The 23,341-nt window shown below is 38.1% G+C and overlaps 1 protein-coding gene across 6 annotated transcripts in view; it reads right to left on the bottom strand.

Moving 5' to 3' along the window:
- AKT3 (AKT serine/threonine kinase 3) overlaps positions 1-23,341 on the bottom strand; it is a 305,967-nt gene that overhangs the window by 81,355 nt on the left and 201,271 nt on the right. For all 6 annotated transcript variants that reach the window (XM_078440960.2, XM_078440956.2, XM_078440957.2 and 3 more), the window contains 2 exons: positions 12,311-12,376; positions 10,939-11,007 (listed from right to left, as the gene is read on the bottom strand). In XM_078440960.2, the coding sequence (XP_078297086.1) occupies positions 10,939-11,007; positions 12,311-12,376 (135 nt within the window). The remainder of the gene's footprint in view (positions 1-10,938; positions 11,008-12,310; positions 12,377-23,341) is intronic.

Below are 23,341 nucleotides of genomic sequence, written 5' to 3'. Positions count from 1 at the left end.
AACAGATAACCCAAAATAAGAGAAAAAAATCAATAAAAACTACAGCTTAAAATATCAATAAAAATTATTAACTTTTAGGAAAAATGATCAGAAATAAAGAGAGAAGACACAAGTTGAAATATTAAAAGAGAAATACGAACCACTGCTCCCAGACACTGATGCAATACCAGGAAACATTAACAATATTAAGCAGGGGTGCCTGGGTGGCTCCGTCAGTTAAGCATCTGACTTCGGCTCAGGTCATGATCTCACAGTCTGTGAGTTTCAGCCCCGCATTGGGTTATGTGCTGACAACTCAGAGCCTGAAGCCTGCTTCAGATTCTGTGTTCCTCTCTCGTTCTGCCATTCCCCCGCTCATGCTCTCTCTCTCAAGAATAAATAAACATCAAAAAAAATTTTTTTTAAAGAAAACAGTATTAAGCAAATACACTTAAAAATTTAGATGAAAGGAATAAATTCTTGGAAACACATAAATTACCAAAGCCCACTCAAGAAAAAATAAAATGCATGGCAATATATCCATGTACTTTATTTCATATATATATGTATTCCTCCCCACCCTCCACCATTCATTGTTATAAGCCTTCTTAAAAAGAAAACTCTTGGTCCAAAAATTTCACTGATAAAATCTACCAGAAAACAGAACAGGAAGCAATGCTTCCCAATTCATTTCAAGAGGCCAACATTATCTCGAATGCAAACCCAGAGACATTACTTGGGGAAGGGAAAAGGAGGGACCTAAACAATATTACAAGGGAACAAAGATTTAAAACTCTTAACAAAATCTTGCAAACTGGATCTGACAACACATGAAGAGGATAATACCTCACAACCAAGATGAGTTTATCTAAGAAATTCAAAGTTGGTTTAACATTAAAAACTCAACAACAAAATTCAGTATATTAGCAGAATAAAGAAAAAAAAACCATATGGCCATCACAATAGAAACAGAGAAATCATTTGACAAAATATTACATCCTATAAGGATTTTTTTAAAAAAAGCTCAGCAAAGTAGGAATAAAAAAAATGTCTTCAACTTGATGAAGGGCATCTATGAAAAACCTACAGCTAACAACATATTTCTTGGTGAAAATATGAATGCTTTCACCCTAAGATCAGATATAAGGCAAGAATGTCTGCTCTCACTATGCTATATAACACTGTCCTGGAGTTCCTAGATGGTAAGAAAAAGAATAAAAATGCATGAGATTAGAAATAAGTAAAACTGCCTCTATTCTCACATGATATGATCATCTACACAGAGAATCTCAACATATTTACAAAAAATATTTTTCGCAATTGAATGCAAGATTCAAGGGGAAGAAGTATCAATTGCATTTCTATATATTATCAACAAACAATTCAAATTTGCAAGTTCAAACCAATCACTTATAAAAACATCAAAAACATAAAACAGTTCAGGGTAAATTTAACAAAAAATATTCAAGACCTGTGCACTAGAAACTACACAATACTGCTGAAAAAATTAAAGAAAACCTAAATAATGGGAAAGATATATCATGTTCATGGATCAGAACACATTATTATTAACACATAAATTCTCTCCAAATTGATTAACAGATTTAACACAATCCCAATTAAAATCCAGGAGACCTTTACATAGAAACAACAAGATTATTCTATAATTTATATGGAAATGTTAAGGAAATAGGGTTGTAAAAACAATTTTTTAAAAGAACAGAAGGGAAAGACCCAAACTGTCTAATTTTAACACTTACTCTAAAGTAAAAATGCTAACGATAGTGTGGCAGGGATAAGAATGGATAGACCTAGATCAATGCAACAAAACAGGGGGCCCAGGTATCAACCCACATGTACACGGTCAACTGATTTTTGACAAAGGTGGCAGGGTAATTTAGTGGGAAAAAGATGGCATTTTCAACAAATATGCTGAAACAGTTAGATATCCAACTGTTAAAAAAAAAACAAAAAAACACAACTCTGACTCTTATATAGCACCATATACAAAAATTAACTTGAAATGGATCACAGACCTAAATTTAAGTGCTAAAACATTTAACCCTTTTAGAAGAAAACATGGGTTGGGGAGGAGTGGCGCACGTGGGTAGCTCAGTCAGTTAAGTATCCAAGTGACTCCAGGTTTTGGCTCAGGTCATGACCTCGAGGTTCATGAGATTAAGCCCCTTGTCAGACTCCTGTGCTGACAGCACACAGCCTGCTTGGGATTCCCTCTCTGCCTCTCTCTCTCTGTCCCTCCCCTGCTCATGCACATTTTTTCTCTCTCTCTCTTTCTCTCTCCCTCCCTCAAAACAAATAAATAAATTTAAAAAGGAAAAAGAAGAAAACATGGGAGAAAAAATTTTAACTTGGGTGAGGAAAAGATGTTTTAAACATAAAATGCACAAATCACTCATATACAAAAAAACCCTCATGAGATGTATTTCATCTAATTTAAAAGACTTGTCCTTCAAAAGACACTTGTAAGAAACCGTATCAGTGGTTACAAGGAAGCGGGTGATGGGATGCACGGACTGTAAAGGGGCATGAGAGGTTTGTTAGGGTGAGAGAAAAATTCCCCATTAAAAAAAAATGAAAAGGCAGACCACAGACTGGGAGAAAATATTTGCAAAACATCTATATAATAAAGCACTTGTATCTAGAATATATGAAGAATTCTGACTACTCAATTTTAAAAAAGACAAACAACCCAATTAAAAAGTGGCCAAAAATATTTTAGCAGATACTTCAATAAAGAAGACATCCAAATAGCAAATCAACAGAGGAAAAGGTGTTCAATATTATTAGTTGTTCAGGAAGTTCACATTGAAACTACAAGCTACCACTCCACACTCACTAAAATGGGTAAAATTTTAAAAAGACTAACCATGCCAAGCGCGGTGATGATGCTGAGTAACATCTCAGAAATGTAAAATGAAATTTGGCGGTTTCTTACAAAGTTGGACACACCAGAGGACACAGAAATAGCATTCCTAGGTATTTACCCAAGTAAAAATATATGTCCATATAAAGTTTTGTACTGAAATATTCACAAGAACATTTTTCATAAGAGCCCAAACTGCAAAGAACCCAAATGCCTATTGACTGGTGATTGTACAAGCACATTATGATACAAAAATGTAATGGAGTAAATCCATAAAAAGAAACAAGCTACTGATATATGCAACCATTTTGATGAATTTTAAAAGTAACGTGCTAAGTGAAAGGTGCAGAGCACAAATGACTACATACTGTGTTTGGGGATTATACTTTTTTGGGGGGAAGGGAGATAATACTTTTTAATGTTTAGGTATTGTGTTCCAATGCCCTGTGTTTTCTCTTCAAGGTCTCCAATTGTACGTACATTGTGTCTTCTGTTTTCACTTTTTGGAAATGCTTACTCTGGGTAATCCAACCTTTGTGTGAGAAGTTTGGTTATCCTGGGGCACCCAGGTGGCTCAGTGGGTTGCGTGTCTGACTTCGGCTCAGGTCATGACCCTCGCAGTTCGTGGGTTCGAGCCCCGCATTGGGCTCTGTACTGACAGCTTGGAGCCTGGAGCCTGCTTCAGATTCTGTCTCTGTCTCTCTCTGCCTGTTCCCTGCTCACACACTGTTTCTCTCTTAAATATAAATAAAACATTAAAATTAAAAACAAAAACAAAGTTCGATTATCTTGAAAATGCCGTGCCGTGCCATAACCACATGGAAAAGAATTGTGGAAATAGGCAAATGCCTGATCGGTTCCTACAGTTCCAGTCAGATTCTCCAGTGAGACTCTACATATGAAAGTAAGCCTCTTAGATGTTTAAACCAGTGAAGGCTTTGAATTATTACCTTAGATGCAGTGATATATTGGTTTAATGATTCACTGTAGGAAGCCAGCCTTGAAATATTATAAAATTATGCTAAAGTATATACTAAAAATATTCCCAAACTTATTTTGCCTTAAACTTTACATGCTAAAGTGAATTTTACAATGTATCTTTCTTGGCTTGGGAATTTTTGAAAACACATCGGACGAAAGCAATGAAACTCTGATATAACCTACATAATATATTCATAATTAAAATGGTGGGCAAAGAAATTAACTTGCCAGACTCCTAACACTAAAGATATTTATACACACATAAGTTTAGTAAAAATTTTAAAGTCATCGCTATGAATATGAAATGATACTTTTAATTTAAAAATCACCCAAATCACACCTCCATAAATTAGTGAGCAGAACTACAATTTCTCACTGTTGGCACTTCTGCCTCACGTGAATTTGAAACGACAGACTTGAGTTCACTGAAGACAAACAATGAAAAACCTAAAGTATGAGAAGATCTCAAGACTGGCATGAAACTGAAAGTCATATGCAAACAACGAAATGAATTTTTTCAAAGAGATTAGTATAGTGTACAATGAGCACAGTGTCCGTTCATCTGTATCCACACAAAGAAAATAGAAGGGTGTGAAGAATTTATCAGGTGAACAAACATTTCTACACAGTGACTGTCCTTTACCCCCTAACAGATATCTTAACTTCCAATTCCAGCCTGGAGAGAGATTTACAGAGGTCTGGAAAGAAATATGGCTGTAAGATTTGGGGGAAGAATCCTAACTAGAGGCATCCCAGTGTTGTTTTTTTGCTTTTATTTGTCTGATTTTTTAAGATTTTAAGTAATCTTACGGAACTCTGGTAATACCCGAGCTACAAAAAGAGATGACTTGGATGTGTTGGCAGCATGTCACTGGTCATATTACTGGAACACTTTCATAGTATGTTCTCCAGATGCTGGATGGCTGCTTACCACAGGTGCCCTGAGTTCGCTTTCACAGCCTTGTTCCAGTGAGCTCTGAACTAACTCTTGTACGTTCCATCCTGTCACCAAGGTTCACACCTTACATCGACCCAAGAAAAAGGAAGAATCCATGCTTCTGCTTAGGAACTCGTCAATGTCCAATCCTAGCACATTTGTCAACTGTTATCTTGCAGGATTCACTCTACTCTGTTCTATACATACTTGGCTTCACAGGCTTCTCCTGCCTGGCTCCTTCTGTCCAGGATTCTCCTTAGGCTTCTCTCATCACCAACACCTCTCATGTTGATATCCCCAGGCACCATTCTTGGCCACTAATGTCCTAACTTTACATATTTTTCTCACAACGGACATTTCTTCCCTTCTTTGGTTTCAGCATTGCTGATGAAGCCTATTTGTACCTCTGACCTAACTCTTCCTCCTTGTTAGCCCCAACGGACTCCTCCAATAAATGATGATCATGCCGGGACTCATTCCTCTTCCTGTGTTTCCTGACTTTTTGAATAGCCCAGTATCCACACAAGTCCCCCCAAGCAACAAGCGGAAAACTGTGCCATGTTTTTCTCTTTCCGTTTAGTCCTTAAATCCTAGAATTTTATTCCTTCTAATATTACCTCAATTAATGACTCTAACAGTTTATAACTGGATGACGAAAAACCTAAATGCAGTCTCAGCTGAAGTAGTTTCCCTGTTTCCAATTCTGTCTTCTTCAGTCCAAGCTTCATATTGCTACCAAGTACTCCTCCTGAAACATTTTCTTACAGAAATCCTTCCACGATGCTTCACTGTCTTCAGGATAAAACCCAAATTACTTGGAAGATCTGTCCTAATACGACACTGAATACTTGTTCATACACTTCTGACTTTCCTCTGCAGGACTTTAGCACTGCCCATCCTGTGTTGTAGCTGGGCAGATGGGGGAGAATTTGCATATTCCTGCACATTCTACACATTCTATTGCCTTGTTTGGAATGCCCTCCTTCTAAGTTACTGATGTAACTTAGAGTTCAACTTAAGTCTTAGCATAGCAACCACCCAAGGCATTTCTCTGGCATTCTCTCCTTTTCTCTTCCCTCTTTCCTCCAGACGGATTCAAGTGCCCATTCTCTGTTTCCCATAGCAATCAGTGTTATCATGGCAATAATAACACTATTAGGTATATACACACTCTCTTGTCTATAATCCCAATTAGAGAGTCATCTTTTAAAAGAAAGTACCAAGTTTTTCCTTATTTGTGTATCTGCTGAGGTCCAGTCAATAGTAGTTGCTCATTAAATATTTAACAGGCAAATGAATTCTAATGGAATAGGTTCTGAAGTTCATACATAAATTATCAAGTATAATCAAAATCATTCCTGAAAAATTCCTGAGGCAGGTGCTACACTGGAGACCCAACATACTGTCTCAATATAGTTAAGCTCAGCACTTCTTCCTTCAGCAACGAAGTACCATAATTTCTTTAGATGAACATCTGTAGTTATGATGCACTTAATGACAATGTTTTCTGAAAACTATGTGTTTTTAAGCACTAGGGTTTGTATCCCACGAAACTCTATGGAGGGCAAGTAGAAACGAACATGGAGTAAAAGAACAGCAAACTTACATTTCTCATCTTGAGGTGACTGCCAACATACTTAACAAGAATGGAAGAATCATCAAATCCTTCCTATCTATCTATTATCTTTCTATCTACTGATCTATCTACTGTCTATTTCTATGATGTCCTTTGCTGAGCTTTTTACTTTGAATTCATATAAGTTAATTGCAATTATGATGTGATTCCCATTGTACTGATATGCCTATAAAGACCTGCTGATTTTTTACAATCGATATCTTCTCACAATCCACTTCCTGAATAATCAGGATTATTCAGTGCTTTCAACAATACTGGCAAACACAGGGGAGATAACAAGCATGGCCACGAACATGCTAAATTTCCATGCCGTCTACTAGGCTGAAAGAAGTTCATATATTCACAAAAATGTTAAGAAAAAGAATGTCTCAACTGTTGTATTTATATTTCATGATAAACATTTCAGAACACAGGCTCAAAGGATGCTACTGCTAATGAAAAATCAAGACAATAAACACAAATTAAGTAAAGACTGGGCTAGTTATGATGATTTCAATAGGCCCACTAAAGAAGTCCATCTCAGGGCACAGGTGAGATACAGAGAGGTCTGAATATGTTGCCGTTTCATGAGCACCACGTTTACCAGAGCTTACTTTCCAATAGGTCGGTCATCTCCTACCCACCTCTCCTAGTTACCACCCAGATGTTCCCCACTGGATAATTCCCAGCGCATCGGTGAGTATTGGTATGGACAGCCTGCCTGTGTGAGTTTACGGCTTCCCTTGCTTTTACCTCTGTGTCAACCTTATTTCCGAACAGAAGTACTCTGTTTCGTATTTTTTCTACAGAAATTGAGTTTTCTGCATTTCTAGGAAGCATCCCTGGGCAGAATAAGTGTCATGGTGAACCTAAAGCAAAACCAAAATTAAATAAGTCACCATAAGGATATACTGAACATAGATTTCCTTCAGAGAAACAATAAATTTAAGAAGAGAAATAAACACATTAAGTTCCAAGAACAAAATAACTATTTGTATTTATGAAGTACATTCAAAATGTATTCAAAAGTATATTTGATAACTTAAAAGAGAAAAACTGGGAAATTACAAAAAAGAAACTTTCTTTGCACTAAAAGTGTATAAATACAATCAAATTTTCCAAATGCATCTATATAGATGGCAATGCTATAATTGCTATCCATGCACATACAGAATCAGTTCACCTGCTGCAATCCATTAAATAATTCAGTCTTTATCTATAACACATTCTCAAAACAGAAATTCCGAAAAAAGAGCTATAATGTAGGAGTTTCAGTGCTAAAGAAAACCATCTGGCTAGTCTGAAAATCTGCTTTTGTGTGTAAAATTGTTTCGACAATCATCAGTTAATTAATCTCAGAAGTATGCTAGAGTGTGGGTGCCGCGAGCCCCCCCCCCCCGCCCCTCCCCGAGGCTCCGAAGCTTCCCTCACCCCACCACACAAAACCCTCTCCCTCCCGTGAAGTCCCGTGGTTCTTCATCTGTATTTCTGATACAGGTGATAGTTATCACTCTAAGCTGAGTGTGGGCTTGGTACCTTCACCACATGACTACAAACTCTTTGAGGGGAAGATCAAGGTTTAATTCAGATTTTATGCACCATACCTACCCTAGTGCCTTGCACAAAGCCTCAAAAAATACATATATTTTATAAATACACTCAAAGATACTCCCTCCTGAAGAAACACTTTCAAGTTTTTGGCCAAAATAAACTACATAGTACATTACTTTCTATTCTTCTTCCTACTTCTCAGCAGTTTCCAGTTTAAAAATCCCTGTTGATCCCTGTTCCTGGAGAAGATTTATTTATCCTTTTCATTTATTTATTCATTCAAACCATCCAGTAAATATCTGTCAGGTTCCTACTCATGCTAGGTAGTGAGTAAGTTTCTGGCATTTGACCAGCTCAGAGTCTAGTAGGAAATATATAAAAGTAAATAGGTTAGTTATAAAACAACCTGGTAATTGTTATAATAGATGTAAACACAAGATACTGTGAAAGAGTAGTTCTCCAAGTTTTTGTTTGTAGAGTTTAACATTTTCCCAATATTGTCTTCCCTGGTCATCTATCAATCCATCCATCTGCCTGCCTAACTTCCCTCCTTCCTTTTTTAAATACATGTTTATCTGTAGCACCAAATACAAAAGCTGCTGAAGAACACATAATTGAGAAATAAGTCCTCCCACCTGGTCCCCAGTCACTCGGTTTATCTTCCCAAAGGTACACACTAATGCCCAGTGTATAATTTCAGAGAGCATAATTCCAGAGAGAGTCGACGCATCTATAAAAATGCATATCACATACACACGGTCCTGCCTTCGTTAAATCATTACAGTGGTGGCATGCTTTATACTCTGCACCGTGTTTCTTTCATTTCATAATGTATCTTAGAACTTGTTCTCTATCAGCCCGTATTGAGCTGCCTCGTTCTTTTTAATGGATATAAAGTATTCCACTGCACAGATACAGCAGTCTCCTTACCAAAGGTACTATGAATGCTGCACTGAATGTATTTATCCAAATTCCATTCTGTGGTATATCTGTGAATATGTATGTGGATAAATTACTGGAAGTGTAACTGCTCTAAGAATATAAGCACTTTTTATTTTGATAGATACTACACAAACATCTCATCAACTTAATTTCCCATGAAATGGGAAACAGCCACCCTCATAACTTAAATTATAACATTTATACAAATGGCTCCCAAACCTGTATCCATAGTTCTGACCCCTTCTTTATCCTCGGTGAGATTTCCATGCTATTTCCACATACTCATTTCCTAGGAACCTTAGGAAAACCCTTTTCAAAACCAAATTTATAATCTTGCCCTCAACACATTCTCTGTAATTTCACTATATTAGTTCTCCCTGATTCCAACCAAAAGCCACTTCTGATACCTCTCTTTCTACCCACGACTAAATAATTGGTCATGAACATGTACCGATCTTGCGCAATGCCATGACATTCATTTTCTTTGTATTTTCCCAGATAACATGTGACCGCATGCCTGGGTTTTCTCATCCAACTACTCAAGTTCTTCTGGCCCCTGTGCTCATCCTGGTAACTCTGCTCACATGATCCCTCTGCTTGCGGAATCTTCTCAAATCAGTTTCCTGCTGAAGTCTCATTAAGCATTAAAGGTCTGCCCTAAATTAGAAAACCCCATAAAGGATTTTCTAATATGACTTTATTAGCACTTAGGTCTTTCACTATACATTCTAATTTATAATACACTTCTATGATAAAATGTAAGCTCCTTCATAGAAAGATGATGTCTTCACACATTCTGATAAACCCACACTGCCTGGTATTTAAAATGTGGTTCCCAAATGAATGAATGAATTTTGCAATGAACTAATTCCTACAAGTCAGATAATTCTACAGGAGAAAATATTCTATAGGGGATATTTAATTCATTTATTTTGGAAAAATAAGACTATTTTAAGTAAGGTCTGTGAGACAAATTCCCTATTTAATAATTAAATTTGTTTTAGAAAATCCACAGTGTAAATATTTCCAGTTAGCTATTCCAATAAATTGAAATTTTCCCTCACATTGATTTTGATCAAAAATACAGAGGAGAAAGGACAGGGAATAAAGGAATAGGTGAAATGTACCACTAAGACTGCATTTGTCTTCAAAACTACAAAAGCCTTTCAATTCTGGTTTTTTTTTTTAATAATTTTAAAAAATGTTCGTTTATTTATTTATTTATTTATTTTGAGAAATACAGAGTGAGAGCTGGAACGGGGCAGAGAGATGGAGGGAGGGAGGGTGGGAGGGAGAGGGAGAGAGACAGAGGGAGAGAGACAGAGAGACAGAGACAGAGAGACAGAGACAGAGAGACAGAGACAGAGAGACAGAGAGAGAGAGGGAGAGGGAGAGAGGGAGAGAGAGAGAGAGAGAGAGAGAGAGAGAGAATCCCAAGCAGGTTCCATGCTATCAGTGCAGGGCCCAACACGGGGCTTGATCCTATGAACCACAAGATCATGGCCTGAGCCGAAATCCGGAGCCAGATTCTTAACCCACAGAGCCACCCAGGTGCCCTGACCCTTTGAATCTCTTCAAATGCGGTCAAGGTTACTCTAACTCCTATGTAAATAAAGAGGAAACTCAGCCAGGATGAGACTATGGAGTACTGTTAAACCGAGTTCAAAATTGGTTACATTATCTTTTGTAAGGTTACCAAACACTTGAGGAAGAACGTTGTAGAAAGCATTAAAAATCCTGTATTTCCAGTTTCCAAAATTAAATAACACGATTTCAAAACTTGTACAAGTGATAAAATATTTCACACTTACAAAATATAGGAAGAAAAAGAATATGAGTATGCTTTCTAATATATGAAAAAAGTTTTAAAAAAGTGACCATTACATTTCATTAGAAATTATTCAGTTCCCATCTACTCCACAGGAGAAAGAGCTACACATATCTCTACAGCAAAGTACAGAATGGTTACATCATAACTTCTATTTTAAATAATTTTTAAAAATGATGACAATACTACCATGCATATGCTGGATTGACTTCTTGACTCACCTCTCCCCCATTAACATATTCCATCACAAAACACAAACGGTCTTTTGTCTGGAAGGAATATTTCAAGGACTTGAAATGAAAAAGAAAAAATGTTACATTATAATCCAGTATTCTTATAACAATACCAAAATAGAACACTTAGAAACAGTAAGCTTGCTGGATGAAATGTTCTTGCCCTTAAGAATCTACCTACTCCTTAAGAGTGTGTAAGCAAGAGTTCTGAGGAACATAAATTCTATTTAGATCAGCATTGGATATTGTTAGGGGAAAATTAAAATTAAAATTTTAAGTAAAAACACACTTAGTAATTTTGACGAGCAACTCTCCACCTACTGTGCCGTCTATTTGAAACTGTATTAGTGCCCGAAGCTCCCACCCATGTAACCTTAGAGCGAGGAAGACTCAAAAATACAGCTAGAGTAGTTATGTTCAGGCTTCTAATATAGTTTCACTATTTGCATACTGGGTACAAAACATGACTGAATTCAACAGAGTTGGTTCATATAATTGTGTAAGTTATAAAGACAGCAGAACTTTAGAGCTATCTTAATATACTGGACAATATACACCCAGCAACGTAACAAAATAAGTCTAGATATCTGGAAATTCCTACTTTACATAATGCTAAATCTTTAAAATGTTCTCCCTCTTGTATGTCTACCTGTTATTTTTAATCTTAATACATGTCATCAGAACCAAGAACATACAGAAACTTGGCAAATTATGTCTCTATTACAATCTAAGAACAGGACTGAAAAAAAAAATCAGTTTCTTTCAAAACAAGTAACATGCATATAACTCATAGTTTATACTTTGTCCAGTCAAGAAAATACATCATGACTTATCCTACCTTTAATTTAATGTGTATTCAGTCTTCCTGTGTTTCTGAGAGTACTCTATACCTAAAAGAAGTCTCAATTTCTATAAAAAATATTCAGTAAAGATATCTGCCTTTCATATTTGAAGAGAATGCTGCTTGATCATTTAAATATTTATCAGAAGCCAACAGACAAAGGAAACAAAATCCTTACATTTAACACTAAGAAATTCTTTTAAGTCTACCATTTTCTCAGTGCTCTACGTATATTTGCTCTGGAGTAATTTGTTTTTGTTTTTGTTTTTAAGGCAGTGAAATTCATGAAGGGAAAAAAAGTCTCAAAAAAAAATAATGGATTACAAATGCATACATATCGTAAACTTAATCCACACACCGCAGTAATTTCAAAGAAACAAAACTTCTAGTCTTCCCACAAAGAAAATGGCATACCTAAATGAATTTTATTTAAAATGTTATTTTTCATGGCTTAGCTTTTGCACAACTCCCTTAAATTTAAAATGTTATGATTATAACATCTGCCCTTCAGCCACTTACTGTTAAAAAGGGGTGTCTAGTGTTCTTTAACACTCTGCTCTCAGTGAGAGTGTGTGCCACTTCATCCTACAAAAGAAAAAGGCAAACCTTTAATATATGTACTAAGCACCAGGGATATAAAATTTTCGCTATTTCTCTACGAGCCAAAGAGGTTAAACCCAGAGGCAGAAAAAGATCTGAAAAGACAATGACATGTGTCCTTTATTGCTGGGCTTTTCCTCCAAACCTCCTCCAAAAACATCCAATTACTTATTTAAATCAGATGGCTGCAAAGTGTAATGAACCATATCAACTCAGTCAGGCTTAATCAAAATATACTGATAATGATACAAAAACCACCAAAAAGTTATCAGGGACACAGATGATTAAATAGCTAAACCTTTTCCCTTGAAGGCAATGCCTTAGCAGCTAATATTTAGGCATGGAGTAGTTATTATTTCCAAGTTCGTAATATATTTTATTCAGGGGGATAGAAAGGATATATTTTAGGAAAGATCACAGAATCTATAAGTCTCCTACTTAAAAGAAAAATCAGTTACCAAAAATAGGAACACAGAATATACACATTAAGATTTAATTTTCAACTATACATTTTAGAAATAGAAACAGAATATAAAAATTGTTATCTTTTTTGCATGTGGCTTTTTAACTTGCTTCTTTAAAAAAAAAGTCACAACCTACTTTAGGTGACAATTTAAAAAATCTGGGTGTATTTCAAACCAAAAATAAGTGTATTTCCCCAATTTTGTACATAAATCTCATTTTGACATCAAAAGTGAACTAGGAGAGATTTTCTTCAACATATGGAGAACTGGAAAAATGTTTCATATTTCAAAAATAACACCATCTTAAAGAAGAAAGGAAAGGAAGATCACTGCGGAAACTAACACAGCATCTCCGGTCTCTGCTTCTAGCAAGATCCTAGACAAAGCTCTTGCGGATCCATGCCTCCACACTGTCCGCAAATCACAACTAGATCAGAAGTAAGATGTGAAGAGCAAAACATCAGGGCACCTCATTCTAGTTATCATCTGACCTTAGACCTCAGAGAGAAATGAGAAATAGATTGATCGAAGATGCTAAGATCCCAAAGCCATTCCAAGAGGGCGGGACCAGTCATGTCTGAACAAGGCCAGTGTAATTAATAACACAGTGCTCAAAACTAGTGAAATAAAACATCCCTCGTATCTGTTTGATAAGAATCAAGCTTTAGTGCTCAATCTGAAAGCCTCTGTCATATCATACTATAATTTTTAGACAAATCAGAATAATACAAAATAAATCAGAAGCAGAAATGATACCATAACTTACTGATTTCCACACCTACAGCCCCTAGCATAATGATTAGTACACAGTAGACACTTAATAAATGTTGGTTGAACTCAACTGTTTATCACAGGAATAAATTCCAGTCATCAGGGGTGTGAAACTTCATTTATTCAATCACTCATCCCTTCCAAAAATGTGCAACAAATGTATTCTGGGCTTGTTCTGTGCCCTGAAAACGGTACAAAGACAAGGATCCCTGCCCTCAGGGAACTTTCAGTCTCTCTACACAGATGGTGATCAATGTTAGTGGGGAAAAAAGCAGAGAAGAGGGTGACTGCAATTTATGAGCATCACATAATGAAACATGAAATATATAATGAAGCATTAGGCAAGTGGATACTCTGTGACATACAGACCCAAATTCATTCATTAAAAAACAAAATCCTTGGTGGGCAGTTACTAAATGATAGTAACAGTGCAGGTATAAAGTGGTTTAAAAAAAAATCTGAAAGCCTCTGTCATATCATACTAGAATTTCTAAATAAGAATAGCACACATTTTAATACAAAATAAATCGGAAGCAGAAATGATACCATAACTTACTGATTTCTACACCCACAGTCCCTAGCATAGGGACTTGGAGTCATGGAGCTACAGGCTAGTGGAGAAGGCATAACAGATGGGTAAATATCCAATTAAATAAATAATTACTAAGCCTGATAAGGAATATTAAGAAAAAATTACCCCATAAATGGGGTAAATAAGGAAAACTAACATTACTGGGGGAGTATATAAGTTGGGTAATATGTTGATGTGGGGGGCAGGAGGGGTGATATAATCTGATTTCTATTTTAAAAGTTTACTCGGGCTCCGCTGAGCAGAAAGACACAAAAAATAGGAAGGATGGGGACCCCTGGGTGCTAGGTTGGTTAAGTGACTGTTGATTTCTGCTCAGGTCATGATCTCACAGTTGTGAGATGGAACCCGCCCCGCCCAAATCTCCAAAGCAAGGAGCCTGATTAAGATTCTCTCTCTCCCCCTCTGCCCCCCCTCACTCGCTTTTTCTCTCTCTCAAAAACAAAACAAAAACAAAACAAACAAACAAAAAGGAGGGATAAACCAAGGGACAACAACAGTATTCCAAGAGAGGAATGAGGATGCCTTAGGCTACTATGGTAGCAGCAGGAACAGGAGAAAAGGGGATAGTTTTAAAATCTTTTTGAGATATAAAATTAGCAGCAATAATCCAAAAAATACCTGCCTTCAACATGAGGGTGAATTAAAAAAAAAAAAAACAAAAGCACACACCTCTTTACAGGCAGTCAGAAGGAGATTCACAGAAAAGATACCATTTGCAGGTTATGCTGTAGGATTGCAAAGTGATCGGAGGCAGAGAGCCAGGAAAAGACTACAAAAAGGTAAGTATGAAACCCATCTGGAACCAGAAAAGACATCCTAGTGCTTCAGAAAGTATTTCCAGAGGGGAGTTCATTCTGCTTTTTAAAACAAGCCTAGCACATACAATAGTTATTTTCCTAAATCAGTAAGTTTCAAGACAGAAGATTAGTTTTTTCTAAGTTCTGCAATTTGCCTAACTAACCACCCCAAAGGAGCAAGTAAAGATGTACGGAAACAAATGCTAAAACAAGATTTCTTTGTCAGGAGAATGGAAATGCAATTAATACCATGTACGCATCTTGCAAAAATATTAAAATGTATTTTCTGCCATATTTTACATACGATCAGATTAGAATTCTTCCCTCTTAATGCAGATTTAATAGTACTGTATTTCACATACTAATTAGTTTCTGCTATGAAGATAAGGTAGGCACAAGCTAAAAAGTAAACACAGATGCCAATAATTTTTAATTACAGTTAAAAGCAACATGTCAAAACAAAAAGTTAAAAATAACAGCGATAAAACTTAGTGACTAAAACAATGTGATGCCTTTTAAAAAATCCACTCGTTGATCAGGACTATAAATGAAGAAGCGCTACACATGCTTGGGTGTGCAACAGAAGTAGAATGTTTTCGTGAAAAAGCTTCTGAAATACAGCTCCATGTATATTCATCCCCGGTAAAATACTAATGAGTTTTTAAATCTAGTTTCTCTCACAGGAATGGGCTTTGATTTCTTGGAGGATGTGAGGCAGAGAACAGCCCTCCTTCCTCACATTTAGGTTCCCATAAATCGTCTCCGATTTATCACTCACTCCCTTCTACTACACGTGGTCTCAGCTTCCGCCTTCATCTGCCCCCCCCTCCCCACCCCGCGCCTCCTGTCGCATGGAGGTTGGGTGCTTTGTGGGGGGTGAGGGGTAGGAAGTGGCAGAGAAGGGGAGAAAAAGAAGATCTGGGACACCAAGGGTTTCAGATCCTTCAATCCCTGCACTAACTCAGCAACATAGTAGGCTTGCTTACTCCCACCCTGCAGGCAGAAACGGAGGCACCGGGGCTGCAGGTGTGACAAGCAATACTGATGGCATGTGTGAGGCCAACGTTCCCGTCACTTCTACTCCACACGACGCCGCCTCCCGTTCACACAGCCCAGTGTCTACGTAACCCGACACTTGAAGTCCGTTCATGGTGACTTTCTCCACCCTGAACACAAGGCTGTAGCCAGTTGAAATCAACATACGCCCATTGGAACCACTTCCGCCCCCCACCAGAGCAACAGCAAACACCTGGAGGCGAGGGGTGAGCGGGAAACAGGGACAAGGGGGCAGAGAAGCCTGCACCCTGCCTCTCTTGCTCTCGATTAACCCGCAGGGAGGGCCAGCGCTTGTTATTTACTTGTTCTCTGTCTTGACGCCATGTGTTAGCAATCCATACATTTCTTTCCATAGGAAACACATCACACTTCTCAAGCTCTAAATCTGGGGTCCTAACTTCCCCTCTTCTGCAAACTTGGTTTCTGCCCAGATGAGCCTGCTCACGCCCTCCCACTCTCCGGGGGCCACACTGTCTTCGCGCTGTTCCTTCGTTACTATCTCTACTCTCTTTCTTGCCCACTTGTCACCCTGATGGAGAAAAGCAAAGCACAGGTGGTCCTCTGCGGCCTATGAACACTACGTCTCCGTTCTCAAGTGCTGTCATTTGATACTTTGTCCTGGATGCTCCTGTCCCCACCCCCAGGGCGCAGCCCCACTAACTGCCCCCTGGACCCCCAGGACCCAGCCCCGCTGACCAGTCAGTTGCAAGGGGCTGAGCTGCCGCTGCTCTGACCTCATCCCTGATCCTGGGTCTGGGCTCTGACCTGCAGAAACCAGTGCAGCACTGCTGCTGCTCCGCACCCTGGCCTGGGGGGTCCCAGGCTGAGGCTCTGACCAAACAGAAGTGGCGCTGTGACTGCTCTGCCCGCTGCCACAGGGCCCCGAGTCATGGCTCTGACCTGTCATGGCATGGACCACCCCTGGGTCCTCGGGTCCTGAGTCAGGGCTCTGTCCCACGAGCACCGCACCGGCACCTGGGGGCTCTGTGACCCGCTCCCTGAACTTAAAGTTGCGACTTGACCCAACATTGCTGGGGCAACGTGGGTTTGTGACTGACCATCCACAAAGGAGGCCCTGCTGCCATTGGGCCCGAAGGCACCACTGCACTCTGACATCCTAGCGATCCAGCTACTGCTGCGTCCCTCTCCGCCCCCGGTCCTGAGTCCCTGTGGCGATCCCTAGAGACCCAGGCCCCAGTTCCACAGGAAACGTGCACATACCGGCATCCCAGACACCAGCGCCACCCCACATACACCTGTGCTCCAAGATGCAGCTCTGTGTGCACCAGATCCCGGGACACCAGCTCTGTGGACACCCAGTGCCAGCACATCACACCTCTCACCAAAAGGGATTTCCTTGGCTAGAACTGCCTCTCACAGGCAAAAAAGAACAGGAGGGGGTGTCTGGGTGATTCGGTTGGTTAAGCATCTGAGTCTTGATATCAGCTCAGGTCATGATCTCAAGGTTCCTGAGATCCTGCCTCATGTTTGGGCTCTGCGCTGGCAGCGTGGAGCTTCCTTGGGATTCCCGCTCTCCCTCTGTCTTTGCCCCTCCCCAACTTGCTCTCTCTCCCTCAAAATAAAGAAATAAACATTAAAAATTAAAAAAAAAAAAAAGAATGGGAGGACCCCAGCTACCTTCAGCCCCAGTAGCCCTACCCACCAGTAACACCCATGGGATCTCTACAGGCTTGGCCATGGAAAACACCCACAATCTTCACTGATGTTGGTCTCAGCTGACAGAGCTGCATGGGGACTACTTGGCCGTACCCTCCCAGCAACCAGACACGGGGCCACACCCAGCTGGTGTACTCACAGAAGCCAGTCCAAAAAGGCTGGGAGAGATGGCCACTCCTTCAAATGCTCAGATAGCAACACAAAGACATTAGAAACACACAAAAAAGGAAGAAAACATGACACCTCCAAAGGTACACAATAATTTTCCAGTAACTGACACCGAAGAAATGGACTTGATAGTTCTCTATCAAGAATTAAAAATAGAGAAGTTCAGCAAGATTCAAGAAAACACAGAGAAATAATTCAATGAACTCAGAAAGACAATACATGAACGAAACCAGAAGTTCAACAAAGATACAGATCATATAAAAGAACCAAACAAAAATTTGCGAGCTGAAGAATATTAAGAACAAAATGAAAAAATGCAATAGAGAGCTTTAAATCAGGCTCAATTAAGTGGAAGAAACTTGAAGACAGACCTCTTGACATTATCCAGTTAGAGGAGAAAAAAAGATGTGAGAATGAAAAAGTGAAGGAAGCCTATGTGATTATGGGATACCACCAAGTGAAACAATATTCACATGTGGGAGTCCCAGCAGGAGAAGAGAGAGAGAGAGGAAGGGATAGAATACTTATCTAAAGAAGTAACAGTCGAAAATGTCCCAAATCTGGGGAGAGATATGGCCATTCAGGTCCACAAAGCTCAAAGATACCCAAGGAGATTCCACCAAAAGAGATCTTTACTGAGACACATTACAATCAAGCTCTCAAAAATCAAAGACAAAGAGAATTTTGGAAGCAGCGAGAAAAAAATGTATTCATCAAATACATGGGAACCCCAATCAGGCTCTCAGTGAAGTTTCTGAGCAGAAACCTTGCAGGCCAAGAGACAGTGGGAGGATATATTCCAAGTGATGAAAGAAAAAAACCTCCTAACTAGGAATACTTTACCCAGTAAAGTGGTCCTTCAGAAATGAAGGAGAGACAAAGACTTTCCCAGAAAAACAAAAGCTGAGGGAATTCACCACAACTAGACTGTCTTCCATGAAATGCTAAACAAAGTTCTTCAAGCTGAAATGAAAGGCTGCTAATTAGTAACATGAAAACATACAAAAGGATAAAATTCACTGGAAAAGGTAAATATATAGTCAAATTCAAAACACTCTAATGCTGCAACTGAAGTGTGTAAATCACCTTGGCCACTAGCATACACTTTAAAGACAAATGAGTTAAAAATAATTATAGCTACAGTATTTTGCTACTGGACACACAGGTAAATTTGGACGTCAACAACATAAAATGTTGGGGGGAGCAAGTACACGTGTAGACCTTTTTCCAATCAATTGAAGCTGTTATCAGCTTGAAACAGACTGTTACAACAGTAAGATGTATTATGACCATCGTGGTAATCACAAAGCCAAAAATTGTAACAGATTCACAAATAGAGAAAAGAATCAAAGTATACATACCACTACAAAAAACCATCAATTCACAAAAAAGCAAGCAAGCAAGAAAGGACAAAAACTACAAAATAATTAGAAAGCAATACACAAAATGGTGACAGTCAAGTCTTGAACTATTAATAATTACTTTAAATGCAAAGGGTTTGAATTCGCCAATTAAAAGACACAGAGGGGCTGAGTAAGTTAAAAAACCAAGATCCAAGTATGCTACCTAAAGGAGCAGCACTTCAGCTTTAAGCTCACGGGCTGAAAAGTGAAGGGATGAAAAAGATGCTCTAGGCAAAAAGAGCAGTGGTAGCTCTACCTATGCAAACAAAAGAGACTTAAGTCAAAAGCTGTAGTGAGAGCCAAAGATCTTTTTTTTTTTTTTTTTTTTAAAGAAGATCTTTATATAATGATATAAGGGTCTGCTCATGAAGAGGCTGTAATAGTTATAAATATATATAATTATGAGCAAATCTGAAGACTGAAACAGACAGCAATATGAAAGTAGTGGGGAACTCAAATATCCCACTTTGGATATGGGATAGATCCCATCAATGGACAGACCATCCTGATAGAAAATCAATAAGGAAATCATGGACTTGAACTATACTTTAGCCAAATGGAGCTAACAAACAGATATAGAACATTCCATCCAATAGCAGCATGATAATACACATTCTTCTCAAGCACACATTGAACATTCTCCAGGATTAATCATTTATTAGGTCACAAAACAATTCTTAACAAACTTAAGAAAATCTATCCATATCAAGTATCTTTTCCAACCAATACAGTAAGAAACTAAAAACGAATTATAGGAAGAAAGCTGGAAAATTCACAAATACATGGAAATTAAACAAAATACTTCAGATTAAGCAACTGGTCAAAGAAGAAATCAAAAGGGAAATTTTAAAAATCTTGAAATAAATGAAATAGAAACACAACACACCAACACTTATGGAACACAGCAAAAGCAATTCTAAGAGACAAGTTAATAGTCGTAAGTTTCTTACATTAAGAATAAATAAAGATCTCAAATAAACAATCTAAATTTACACCTTAAGGAATTAAAAAAAGAACACAGTGAACCCAAAGTTAGTAGAAAGAAGGGAATAATTAAGATTAGAGAAGTGAAATAGAGACTAGAAGGACAATGGAGAAAAAAATCAATGAAACTAAGAATTGGTTCTTTAAAAAGATAAAAAAATTGACAAGTGTTTAGTGACACTAAGATAAAAAAAGATGACTAATAAAATTATAAATGAAAGAGGAGACATTACAACTGATACAACAAAAATATAAGAATCATAACAGACTATTATAAACAATTATCACCAAAATATTAGATACCTCAGAAGAAATGGATAAATCCTAGAAACATACAACTTCTCAAGACTGACCCATGAATAGAAAATCTGAACAGAGCAGTAATGAGCAAAAGTTTAAATTAGGAATCAAAAATCTCCTTACAAATAAAAGCTCAAAAGCAGATGGTTTCATTGGGGAATTCTATCAAACATTTAAAGAAGAATTAATATCAATCTTTCTCAAACTCTTCCAGAATTGAAGAGGAAGGAACATGTTTAAACTTGTTTTATGGGGCTAGCATTTCTCAAACCCAAGCCAGACGAAACACTGCAAGAAAAGAAAATTATAGGCCAACACTTCTGATGAACATACATGCAAAAATCCTCAACAAAATACCAGCAACCCTAATTCAAGAGCACGTTAAAAGGATTATACACCATGATCAACTGGGATTTATCCCTGAGATGCAAAGATGATTCAACACAGTTCAGTAAGTGTGATATACATCACATTAATAAAAGATAAAAAGCGTATGATCATTTCCAAAGGTGCCAAAATATATCCGACAAAAATAAATATCCTTTCATGATAAAAACTATCAATAAACCAGGTATAAAAGCAATGTACCTCAACATAACAAAGGCCATGTATGATAAGCCCACAGTTAATACCATACTCAGTGGTGAAAAGTTAAAAGTCTTTCCTCTAACATCAGAAACAAGACAGACACTCACTGTCAGCACTTCTAATCAACACAGTACTGGAGTTACTAGCCACAATAGTTCAGAGGGAAGGAAGGTGAGTGAGAGAGGGAGCATCCAAATGGGGGGGAAAAGGTAAAATTATCTTTTGCAGATTACATGATGTTATATATACACAGTAAACCCTAAAGACTCCACCAAAAAGCTGTTAGGATTCATAAATGAATTCAGTAAAGTTACAGGATACCAAACCAACACACAAAAAATCCACTGCATTTCTATTCACTTAACAATAAACTATCTGAAAGAGAAATGGAAGAAAGCAACCCTATTTGCCACTGCATCAAAAAGAATAAAATACTTTGGAGCAGATTTAACCAAGGAGGTGAAAGACCCGTGCACTGGAAACTACTGGAATTGACAAAAGAAACTGAAGAACACATAAACAAATGGAAATATACCCTGTGTTCTTGGGTTGGAAACATTAACATTGTGAAAATGTCCACACCACCCAAAGTGATATACACAGATTCAACGCAATCCCTATCAAAATTCCAGTGGCACTAAAAAACTATCCTCAAATTTGTTTGTAGCCACAAAAGACCCTAAAAGCCAAAGCAATCTTGAAAAAGAACAAAGCTGGGTGCTTCACACTTCTTTATCTCAAACTATACTCCAATGCTATAGTAAGCAAAACAGTATAGTAAGCAAAACACTATGGTCAAAGCAATGAAAATGGACCTCCATTGGGGCACCTGGGTGGCTCAGTTGGTCCGACTTTGGCTCAGGTCATGATCTCTCGGTTCGGGACTTTGGGCCCCATGTTAGGCTCTGTGCTGACAGCTCAGAGCCTGGAGCCTGCTTCAGATTCTGTGTCTCCCTCTCTCTCTCTGCCCCTCCCCTGCTCATGCTCTCTCTCCCTCTCTCAAAAATAAAGATTTAAAAAAATTAAAAAAAAAAAAATGGACCTCTATCTTACACTAGTCACAAAAATTAACTCAAAATAGGTTAAAGACAACTCTAAGACCTGAAACCATAAAAATCTTAGAAGAAAACATAAGGAAAAAGCTCCTTGACATTGGTCTTGGCAACTTTTACCTGGACAAGACACAAAGGGAAAAGGCAACAAAAGCTAAAATAAACAAGTGGGACTATATCTAACTAAAGAGCTTCTGCACAATAAAGGAAACCATCAATAAATTGAAATGGTACAGAACAAGAAAAATATTTGCAAGCCATGTACCTGATAAGGGGTTAATATCCAAAATACATAAAGAACTCACAGAACTCAACAGCAAGAAAGCAAAATAATCTGATTAAAAAGGGGCAGACATTTTTCCAAAAAGACAAACAAATGGCCAACAGGTACATGAAAAGATGCTCAATATCACTAATCATCCAGGAAATGCAAATCAAAACTACAATCAGGTATCATTTACACCTGAAGAATGGCTATTATCAAGAGAAGAAATAACAAACATTGGAGAAAAGGAAAGCCTTACACACTGTTGATGGGAATGTAAATTGATGCAGTCACTACGGAAAACAGTATGGTGGTTCCTCAAAAACTTAAAGATAGAACTACTATACGATCCAACAATCCCACCCTGATATACAGCTGAAGGAAATGAAATCAGGGTTTTAAAGAGATGTCCACACCCCCATGTTCACTGCAGCATCATTCACAACAGCCAAGATATGAGAACAACCTAAATGTCCTTCAATGAATGAATGAATGAATGAAGAAACTTTGGCATACAGGGGTGCCTGGGTGGCTCGGTCGGTTGAGCGTCTGACTCTTGCTTTTGGGTCAGGTCATGATCTCATGGTTTGTGGGTTCCAGCCCTGCATCGGGCTCTGTGCAGTTAGTGTGTAGCCTGCTTGGGATTCTCTCTCTCTCTCTCTCTCTCTCTCTCTCTCTCGCCCTCCCCTGCTTGCACTCTCTCTCTCCCAAAATAAATAAATAAACAAACTTAAAAAAGATTTAAATAAAAAAAAAGAAACTTTGGCATATAAATACATGGAGCATTATTCAGCCATAAAAAAGGAGATTCTGCCATTTGTGACAACATGGAT

The sequence above is a fragment of the Panthera onca genome, chromosome F1, assembly GCF_046562875.1.
Source record: "Panthera onca isolate mPanOnc1 chromosome F1, mPanOnc1 haplotype 2, whole genome shotgun sequence".
NCBI lineage: Eukaryota > Metazoa > Chordata > Mammalia > Carnivora > Felidae > Panthera > Panthera onca.
This window is presented reverse-complemented; position numbering and strand designations above follow the sequence as displayed.